The following is a 10,888-nucleotide window of genomic DNA, read 5'->3' as shown; positions in this document are numbered from 1 at the left end:
ATGTGGTTCCCCTTTGTGTATTTTGTATTTTGTAAGTGATAGTGTCTCATTTATTGCCCAAAGCCAAGTGTTTGTATGAGCAAGCAGTGATTTCCAACTCAGAACAAATGACTCAGTTTCTCTGAATGACTGGAGCACCATCACTTCTTCAGCTCAGTGTGATGAGTCTGTAGTGAAAGCCCGAGTTCAGCTGTGGCTCCCCCTGCAGGTGGAAACTGCAGCTGCAGGAACTCAGTAAACTGCCTGCGTTTGCTCGAGTCGTGTCCGCCGGAAACCTGCTCAGTCACGTGGGCTACAGCATTCTGGGTATGAACACGGTCCAGCTCTTCATGAAGGTCCCGGGCAGCAGAACTCCAGGTGAGAGCCGCTGTCGTTAGACATGCTCAGTCACATGATCTCTCTCTGCTCACGTCACATGATCTCTCTCTGCTCATATCACATGATCTCTCTGCTCATATCTAGGGCATCAGGAGCACAATAACTTCTGCGCCGTGAACATCAACATCGGGCCGGGCGACTGCGAGTGGTTTGCCGTGCCGGAGCCGTACTGGGGAGTGATGAGCGAGTTCTGTGAGAAGTACGTGACGTCTCAGACCTGCACAAACCTCTCGCTCCTGATCGTCTGAGAGCGACTGTAGTCAACAGGCTTCATACGCAGTTTGACATTTGATTTTAGTCATTTCCAGGTCTGGATAAGTATGGAAAATTTTGTTTCCAGACTATTGACCCTATTCAGTTTTCTAAAATGTAAAATTAAGAATTTCTAAAAATACATTTATCATACAAGCAGAGTGTTTTCATGGCAGAGGTTTAGTGATCCCTGTGCTTCCCGCACAGATAAATCAGTTTATGGGAAACACTGTTTAGTGATTGTTGAACACAATTCAAGGCACTCATTTTCATTATGCAAAGCGAGTCTCTTTTAAACTTCACTAGTCGAATGTGTGTGTCACTCAGACCAGCAACAGATAAACATCACCTAAATCAGACTTTGCTTTTTGTGTTTATTCAACACCAAACCACGATTACAGTATCAAACCGATGTGTCAGCGGTGAATATATACAGGTTATAAAGCATTTTAGGTTTCTTCTCATCATGCAACAGAAAAACCTGAGAAAATAAGAATATTTACAGATTACAGTGTATATTCTAAATGTAATGCTGAAAATGATGCTGTATGAACCATTTATGTTAAATACGGTCTGAAAAATCTACTGAGGGGTTTGGAAATTTGAGTCTGGAAAAGTATGGAATTTTGAAATGGGAAATGTGAAGGACCCTGAGTCAAAGTTAGAGATGCTTCATCCAAAAATGAAAATTGTCCTTATTTGTGTTTCGAAGACCAATGAGAATCTTATTTGGCGAGTGAATGAAGATATTCTTAATGAAATCTGAGAGAGTTCTGTCTCTCCTGTGAAAGTCTGATCACCCGAAACCCTGACGCTTCAAACGTTCATAAAGAGATGGTAAAATAAACCCACGTGACTGGAGTGGATTAATCTGAAGAGACACGATCACTTTATATGATCAACAGATTTAATTTTAGCTTTGATCATCGGTAGAAGAAAGCTAAGCTTGACTTGCTAGAGCAAACCTCATTGGTTCTTGCAGAAGCTCAAATGTGCCGCGAAACACGTGAGAATGAACCTCATCTGTGTTCGTTCGCTGATTAGTGTTTATATGTGAAGAAAAGCCTATGTTTAATCTGATCATATAAAGCGATCGTGTCTCTTCAGGAGACTTGGATTAAAACGCTTTCAGTGGAGGGACAGATGACATGAGCGGGTTTGAGATGACATGAGCGAGTAATTGATGACCATTTTTAATTGTTGGTTGAACTAAGACTTCAGATCATGTGGCGGATCTGACACCGCTTCTGCTGTCGGTCCTTGGATTGATACGCTAGTGTCTCTTCTGACGCCCTTTTGCAGGAACAACATCAACTTCCTGAAGGGCTCGTGGTGGCCGAACCTTGAGGACCTGTACGAGGCGAACGTGCCGGTGTACCGGTTCATCCAGCGGCCGGGCGATCTGGTGTGGCTGAACACGGGAACGGTGCACTGGGTCCAGGCCATCGGCTGGTGCAACAACATCTCCTGGAACGTGGGCCCTCTCTCAGGTGCGCGACCTGCTCGAGCCTCGTGTAGCGGTGCAGCGGGTGATCGTGAGGATCAGCTGACCCACGGTTCGGCACGCATGGGGTTCGCCGATTACTGCTACATTTAACCTTCATAGAGTGAACGTGTGTTAACTTGGACGTATTTTGTCTTGCCAATTCAAACAATTTTAAACGCGGGAAAGGAGCCGAAAATTGGGACTCGCACATTATCTGTGCTCTCTCAGAGCGAGACGGAGGCGTGTCAGTCAGCGCTCGAACACCGAATTGATTCCTCTTTTGCGTTTCCTTGCCCTTGAACGGACACATGCACACAAAATTATGACTAAATGCCGTCTCGGCGAGTATTCTCTCGGTTCTGTCATCAGTGAACAGCTGAGAAAGAAACCGGATGTTTGTCTGTTTATTCGGTCTTAAAGTGACAGCAGCCTAATATTCCTGCTGTTGTCTGTGTCATTAATGTTAATAAAACAACAAAATACAGCTTAAAGATTCATCTATATTTAATTTCTACAGTGAACAGTGTTATTTTACATTTAGGCTTAATTCATTTCAGTACCTCAATACTACTGTTAGACTTTGTAACTGTTATTTAGTATTCATCTCGGCTTGATCATTTGTGCATTTGTTCTTATTTTATCACTGACTGTTCACTTGTCTTTAATAATGTTTGAACTTTACCAGTTAGGCTAGTAGTTTTTGCTGTAGTACCTAGGAACTTCAAGTGAGCTTTAAGTAATAAAGGAAAAGCAAAGTCCCCCCCCCCCCACACACACACACACATATTTGTTTTCTGCTGATCCGAAAAATTATCCGAACCGTGAGTTTTGTGATCCGTTGCACCACTAGTCTCGTGTGTCCGCTGTCATGTGACTGTGTTTGTCTGCTCCCTTCAGCCTATCAGTACAAGCTGGCCGTCGAGCGCTACGAGTGGAACAAACTCCAGAGCGTCAAATCTATGGTTCCCATGGTGCATCTGTCCTGGAACATGGCGAGGAACATTAAAGTGTCCGACCTCAAGCTGTTTGAGATGATCAAGTGAGTGAAGTTTCCTCTGTCAGCGTGTTTATCTGGCCGGTAACGAGCCGTAATCAATCTCTGTGGTGAACAGGTTCTGCTTGCTGCGGACGCTCAAACAGTGCCAGGCCATTAAAGAGGCGCTGGTGGCTGCTGGGAAGGAGACGATCTGGCACAGAAGAGGCCGAGATGAACCGGCGCATTACTGCAGCATCTGTGAGGTGAGTTCTGGATCTGATGCCGAATCACCGTTCGTTCTCATTAGGGCTGTGAACGAATATTCAATCTGTAATTATTATTCGAAAAATTTAAAAAAAGATTCGAATTTTACTACGTTGCTTTGCTGGCCATAAATGCAGAGATCTGGCTGTGCACTTGTAATGACACATCAAGGATGTTAAGAAGTTAAAAGCAGGTTTAAAACTCGCCCCATTGAAGTCAACAGGGTGCAAATTTTAAAAAGAGGATAACACGGTGTAGGCAACACCGATTACTGTCGTTGTTCTCTGTACTGACAGCACTCCAAATGTACACAAAAATTAGCTCAATGTTAAAATTGACGAGTTCTCCTTTAAGGCCGTATTATTTCCGTGTTGCTGAGGGAATTTACAATATAACGCAGATGTCACGTAAAATGCGCGATTTGATCAATGGATGAATAAATCAAAACTATATCTGTACAATAAATCAAATCGCTATATGAGTGTCTATTAAAAAACCGCAAAAAACTGCTATATACTGTAAATCTATATTCTGCTTGTTCTGCGTGTCTGTGTGAATGAGCAGCGCCGCTTCGCCTAGTACACACTCAAGTGTGTGTGATGCTCACGGTGTTTAAAGCGTCTGCCGTCTCACTCACTATATGAGGACGTGAACACAGGAACATATCCAGAGCTGCTCTGAGAGAACTAAATGAGCATTTCATAATTGTATTTAAAAGAATCATCGTCAATAACACTGACTGAAACTCACAGGAGTTAAATACAACCTGTCAAAATAAAAGTTCGGTTTAGCTTAAAGAAATATATTACTATTGTACAAATAGAATGTAGCCATCTTAAAGTTACAACAACAATAATAATAAAGTTTATTTGATTTAAGAAATAATATATTTTTTTGTGTGTTTTAATTTAGTAAACCTCTGTTGTGCAGATCTGCAGACACACAAAAGTTGTTACATTTCATCTGATTGCATTTTCAATAATATATTTGTATTAAATCATAAAATCCAGACAAATTATATCAGACAACCCAGAATTTCTGTGGAAATAAAATACATTTCATAAGACTCTATCATCCTATAATTATCTTAAAAAATAATTAATAAATTAAGAATAAAAATAAGTTAAGGTTTTATTAATTCAATTGATTAGACATGTTTGTTCAAATGGGAGATGTGCAGCTTTATTTATTTTTTATTTTTATTTTCAAAAGGTAGACTCAAACTTCCATAAGTTTTTTTTTTTTTCTTCATTAAAAGTTGTTTTAATAAACCATATGTTCAACCAAAAAACCCTATCCGTTTTCATTTATTTAAGGGTCATTGTAGCTGATGATTATAATAATAATAATGATTGTTTAATACCATATACTGTGAAACCGTGATATTTTCTGAGATGATTATCATACCGTGAAAATCTCATACCGTTACACCCCTAAACCCGAGTGAGTGAGATGATAACTTAACTGATAGCAAAATAATTGAGACGTTTGCTTCCTTTAAGTTTGGTCGAATGAGACTTTAAGAACAGAAAACGCAACGTGCTGTTTGAAACTTCGCTTAAGCACACCGTTATCTGTGTCTCTGCAACGTCTGTCAGTGCAGCGTTCTCTCACTCCAGCATATTACTGCTTTTCTCAACATGAACATGTCAAACAATATAAACACGATAACCATATGCTGACTCGAGTGTAATTGGCGCTGCTTTATTAGCGTTTTTTTTTTTTTTCCGTTTGCGTTGCTTGAGCTTAAATGCTTTTGTTCTTTATATTTTTTTGTTTACACATATTGTTTAATGTTTTCAACTAAAAGAAAACCTTAAGATATAACGTAAGCTTGTTGTGTATATTGCCTAATCGTAAGATTGTTTAGAAATGGTGACAAACTTTTTTTTTTAACCTTAAACTTAAAAAATAGCGTCTTTCTCATTTAACATAATTTAAATAAATTAATATTTAAATATTCGATTTTCATGAGGCCAAATATTCGAATACAATATTTTTGAAAAATGCCCATCCCTTGTTCTCATCAGACGACGTGCTGAAATCAGCCTGTGCTGTATTGTTGCAGGTGGAGGTGTTTAACCTTCTGTTCGTGACAAGCGACAGCTACGCCCGCCGCTCCTCCGTGGTTCACTGTCAGGCCTGCGCTCGGAAGGGCAGTGGAGAGCTGGAGGGGTTTGTGGTGTTGGAGCAGCACCGGATGGACGACCTCATGCAGGTTTATGACCAGTTCTCTTTAGTAAGTCATTTTTTTTATTCCATTCTTGTTTCAGGGTGTGTCTGAAGGGTTTAGATCTGGAGCAGCTCGCCTGAAAGGTTTAGATCCGTCACCTGAAAGGTTTAGATCCGTCACCTGAAGGGTTTAGATCCATCGCCTGAAGGGTTTAGATCCGTCGCCTGAAGGGTTTAGATCCGTCGCCTGAAGGGTTTAGATCCATCACCTGAAGGGTTTAGATCCGTCACCTGAAGGGTTTAGATCCGTCACCTGAAGGGTTTAGATCCATCACCTGAAAGGTTTAGATCCGTCGCCTGAAGGGTTTAGATCCGTCACCTGAAGGGTTTAGATCCGTCACCTGAAGGGTTTAGATCCGTCACCTGAAGGGTTTAGATCCATCACCTGAAAGGTTTAGATCCGTCGCCTGAAGGGTTTAGATCCGGAGCAGCTCGCCTGAAGGGTTTAGATCCGTCGCCTGAAGGGTTTAGATCCGGAGCAGCTCGCCTGAAAGGTTTAGATCCGTCGCCTGAAGGGTTTAGATCCGGAGCAGCTCGCCTGAAGGGTTTAGATCCGTCGCCTGAAGGGTTTAGATCCGGAGCAGCTCGCCTGAAGGGTTTAGATCCGGAGCGGCTCGCCTGAAGGGTTTAGATCCGGAGCAGCTCGCCTGAAGGGTTTAGATCCGGAGCGGCTCGCCTGAAGGGTTTAGATCCGTCGCCTGAAGGGTTTAGATCCGGAGCAGCTCGCCTGAAGGGTTTAGATCCGTCGCCTGAAGGGTTTAGATCCGGAGCAGCTCACCTGAAGGGTTTAGATCCATCGCCTGAAGGGTTTAGATCCGGAGCGGCTCGCCTGAAGGGTTTAGATCCGTCGCCTGAAGGGTTTAGATCCGGAGCAGCTCGCCTGAAGGGTTTAGATCCGGAGCAGCTCGCCTGAAGGGTTTAGATCCGGAGCAGCTCGCCTGAAAGGTTTAGATCCGTCGCCTGAAGGGTTTAGATCCGGAGCAGCTCGCCTGAAGGGTTTAGATCCGGAGCAGCTCGCCTGAAGGGTTTAGATCCGGAGCAGCTCGTCTGAAGGGTTTAGATCCGTCGCCTGAAGGGTTTAGATCCGGAGCAGCTCGCCTGAAGGGTTTAGATCCGTCGCCTGAAGGGTTTAGATCCGTCGCCTGAAGGGTTTAGATCCGGAGCAGCTCACCTGAAGGGTTTAGATCCATCGCCTGAAGGGTTTAGATCCGGAGCGGCTCGCCTGAAGGGTTTAGGTCCGTCGCCTGAAGGGTTTAGATCCGGAGCAGCTCACCTGAAGGGTTTAGATCCATCGCCTGAAGGGTTTAGATCCGGAGCGGCTCGCCTGAAGGGTTTAGATCCGTCGCCTGAAGGGTTTAGATCCGGAGCAGCTCGCCTGAAGGGTTTAGATCCGGAGCGGCTCGCCTGAAGGGTTTAGATCCGTCGCCTGAAGGGTTTAGATCCGGAGCAGCTCGCCTGAAAGGTTTAGATCCATCACCTGAAGGGTTTAGATCCGGAGCGGCTCGTCTGAAGGGTTTAGATCCGTCGCCTGAAGGGTTTAGATCCGGAGCGGCTCGCCTGAAAGGTTTAGATCCATCACCTGAAGGGTTTAGATCCGGAGCGGCTCGCCTGAAGGGTTTAGATCCGTCGCCTGAAGGGTTTAGATCCGGAGCGGCTCGCCTGAAGGGTTTAGATCCGGAGCCTGAAGGGTTTAGATCCGGAGCAGCTCGCCTGAAGGGTTTAGATCCGGAGCAGCTCGCCTGAAGGGTTTAGATCCGGAGCAGCTCGCCTGAAAGGTTTAGATCCGGAGCAGCTCGCCTGAAGGGTTTAGATCCGGAGCGGCTCGCCTGAAGGGTTTAGATCCGGAGCCTGAAGGGTTTAGATCCGGAGCAGCTCGCCTGAAGGGTTTAGATCCGGAGCAGCTCGCCTGAAAGGTTTAGATCCGTCGCCTGAAGGGTTTAGATCCGGAGCGGCTCGCCTGAAAGGTTTAGATCCATCACCTGAAGGGTTTAGATCCGGAGCGGCTCGTCTGAAGGGTTTAGATCCGTCGCCTGAAGGGTTTAGATCCGGAGCGGCTCGCCTGAAAGGTTTAGATCCATCACCTGAAGGGTTTAGATCCGGAGCGGCTCGCCTGAAGGGTTTAGATCCGTCGCCTGAAGGGTTTAGATCCGGAGCGGCTCGCCTGAAAGGTTTAGATCCGTCGCCTGAAGGGTTTAGATCCGTCGCCTGAAGGGTTTAGATCCGGAGCAGCTCGCCTGAAAGGTTTAGATCCGTCACCTGAAGGGTTTAGATCCGGAGCGGCTCGCCTGAAAGGTTTAGATCCGTCGCCTGAAGGGTTTAGATCCGGAGCAGCTCGCCTGAAGGGTTTAGATCCGGAGCAGCTCGCCTGAAGGGTTTAGATCCGGAGCAGCTCGCCTGAAAGGTTTAGATCCGTCGCCTGAAGGGTTTAGATCCGGAGCGGCTCGCCTGAAGGGTTTAGATCCGGAGCAGCTCGCCTGAAAGGTTTAGATCCATCACCTGAAGGGTTTAGATCCGGAGCAGCTCGCCTGAAGGGTTTAGATCTGGAGCGGCTCGCCTGAAAGGTTTAGATCCGTCGCCTGAAGGGTTTAGATCCGGAGCAGCTCGCCTGAAGGGTTTAGATCCGGAGCAGCTCGCCTGAAAGGTTTAGATCCGTCGCCTGAAGGGTTTAGATCCGGAGCAGCTCGCCTGAAGGGTTTAGATCCGGAGCAGCTCGCCTGAAGGGTTTAGATCCATCACCTGAAGGGTTTAGATCCGGAGCGGCTTGCCTGAAAGGTTTAGATCCATCACCTGAAGGGTTTAGATCCGGAGCGGCTCGCCTGAAGGGTTTAGATCCGTCGCCTGAAGGGTTTAGATCCGGAGCGGCTCGCCTGAAAGGTTTAGATCCGTCGCCTGAAGGGTTTAGATCCGTCGCCTGAAGGGTTTAGATCCGTCGCCTGAAGGGTTTAGATCCGGAGCAGCTCGCCTGAAAGGTTTAGATCCGTCACCTGAAGGGTTTAGATCCGGAGCGGCTCGCCTGAAAGGTTTAGATCCGGAGCCTGAAGGGTTTAGATCCGGAGTGGCTGGTCTGAAAGGTTTAGATCCATCGCCTGAAGGGTTTAGATCCGGAGTGGCTCGTCTGAAAGGTTTAGATCCGGAGCGGCTTGCCTGAAGGGTTTAGATCCAGAGAGAGTGTGTGTGTATGTGAGAGTGTGTGTTACGTGAGCATTTGGAATAACACTCTTTGCTTACCTTCTGTTTTTCAGGCTCCTGCTCTTCATTCATCTTCATCTTGACATTAAGATGCTCTACATGTGGATATCACATTACAGGAACTCTATTAACGGACCGTTTCTGATATTCAGGACAGTGGTGTCGACTCTCGCGAGCACACGGGACCGTCGATTCCAGCGGCTGTGTGTGTCTATGCAACCGGTCTATAACTGCAGTGTGTGGTTATGGCCTGCGGGGGGTGGCCTATAACTGCAGTGTGTGGTTATGGCCTGCGGGGGGTGGTCTATAACTGCAGTGTGTGGTTATGGCCTGCAGGGGGTGGTCTATAACTGCAGTGTGTGGTTATGGCCTGCAGGGGGTGGTCTATAACTGCAGTGTGTGGTAATGGCCTGCAGGGGGTGGTCTATAACTGCAGTGTGTGGTTATGGCCTGCAGGGGGTGGTCTATAACTGCAGTGTGTGGTTATGGCCTACAGGGGGCGGTAGTGAGCGAACTTCCTCTCCACACCGGCTCGCCGCTGCTTCACGTGAGAAACTAATCACAAAAACTGGGGAGGAAATTATGGGAAACTTGTTTTTGTACATAGTGTCAATCACAACTGGCATCGTCACTTACAGACTACTGACTTGAGACGTTCTTTTTGTATTTTGTTAACATGCTGAAACCTGAAATCTTTTCCTTGTGTCTCAAGGGTTCGCCTTCACGAAGGAGCGCTAGCCTAGCTTTTTGTATGGTAGATATCGATTTTACGATGACTTTGGATGGCAAAATCTACAAAAAAAATTTGTAATGTGAAGAATTAGGTTTTATATATATATATATATATATATATATATATATATATATATATATATATATATATATATATATAATTTTTTACTGCTTTTATGTTTTTCCTGTCTTGTTATTTTGACACCATGTTCAATATTTTGTTTCTTAGGTAAGAAAAAGGAAAAAAAATTGGAAAAACATAACAGCCAAGTCACAAAGAAAAATGGGTTGCACATAGAGTAAGGAATAACGTTTAAATTGTCTGTGTTTTTTTTCCTTCCTCGTTTGTTTCTAATCCTGATGTACATTTACACTATTTATAAATACATATTTATTGCTTGAAGATATTTGTGGATGGAATGCTGTTATTTTTCCCAGAGTACCTGCCATTAAATTTGAAGGAGTTTGTTCATTTAAACTACTCCTGCATTTTTCTATATAGAATTAAACTGCTTAGTAAGCATTGTACAGAAACTATTAAATTGTTTTATTGTTTGAAGAATGTTTTATGAGTTATTAAACAAGTTGTCAACATTTTCATGCACTTGTATTAAGTATGTGTCGATTCGTCAAAGTCCTCGTCTTTATGAAGACATCGCATCTGTTTTAAATGTTCACACACATCAAGCCAACGGGCCGTTTCTGAGTGTTTCCGGTGCGTTCCACGCCGTCGGTTCTGTTCGGTGTTGTGTTTTTTTGGCCGATTCAGCATGTAGAATCAGTCGGTAAGAGAGAGAACTCTGATTGGCGGTTCAGTTTAGCGAATGCTTACAAAAATACAGCAAGGTTCTTAAACTCTAGCTCTAGAAAATTAAGAGCAGAGAAATGTGCATCAGGTGTACTTTGGTTTTTAATTCATTTATGAAGCCACTGCAAACTTTATCGTGACATATTACATTGTTATATTACAATGCCATCATATTCTGTGCAGGCAATTAGCTTACTTTGCTGTAAATAGAAAATCCTGACAATATCACTGCTAAATACCTTAAGTATTGTGGTATTCTGCCATGTTGCTCACTGACTCGTAACTCATAAAGAAAATCCTGAGCTTCCCACTCGTATTTACGCCATTGTGGTGGCACTCATGCACGTTCAACTCGTAAATTCAATCTTTACGGAATGACTTGAACGCACCAAAAGAACGTGATCTGCATGATTGATTTTAAAATGGTAAGCAAGCGCTGCTTTGTATGCAGTCTTCGTGTCGCTTTCCCTTTTGAATGACGAATATATCTGCTTCAGTAGTCAGTTATCTCCTCGTGTCAAGATTTTCTTTCCGCAACGCGAGGCGACAAAACTTCGGTTTTCATTTCATT

At 44.5% G+C, this 10,888-nt stretch overlaps 1 protein-coding gene across 1 annotated transcript in view; it reads left to right on the top strand.

The window, feature by feature from the left end:
• Positions 1 to 9,589, top strand: part of kdm6al (lysine (K)-specific demethylase 6A, like) — a gene marked incomplete at its 5' end in the record, with an annotated part of 63,520 nt that extends 53,931 nt beyond the window's left edge. Inside the window, 7 exons of the mRNA XM_079883080.1 lie at positions 209 to 357; positions 463 to 577; positions 1,933 to 2,120; positions 3,014 to 3,155; positions 3,229 to 3,355; positions 5,425 to 5,595; positions 8,831 to 9,589. Of these exons, the coding sequence (XP_079739206.1) occupies positions 209 to 357; positions 463 to 577; positions 1,933 to 2,120; positions 3,014 to 3,155; positions 3,229 to 3,355; positions 5,425 to 5,595; positions 8,831 to 8,860 (922 nt within the window). The 3' untranslated portion in view covers positions 8,861 to 9,589. The remainder of the gene's footprint in view (positions 1 to 208; positions 358 to 462; positions 578 to 1,932; positions 2,121 to 3,013; positions 3,156 to 3,228; positions 3,356 to 5,424; positions 5,596 to 8,830) is intronic.
• Between the last annotated feature and the right edge of the window lie 1,299 nt (positions 9,590 to 10,888).

This window comes from Squalius cephalus (assembly GCF_949319135.1).
Source record: "Squalius cephalus genome assembly, chromosome: 10".
NCBI classification, from domain to species: Eukaryota; Metazoa; Chordata; class Actinopteri; order Cypriniformes; family Leuciscidae; genus Squalius; species Squalius cephalus.
Note: the sequence above shows the minus strand (reverse complement) of the source record. Positions and strands in the feature narration are given on the sequence as shown.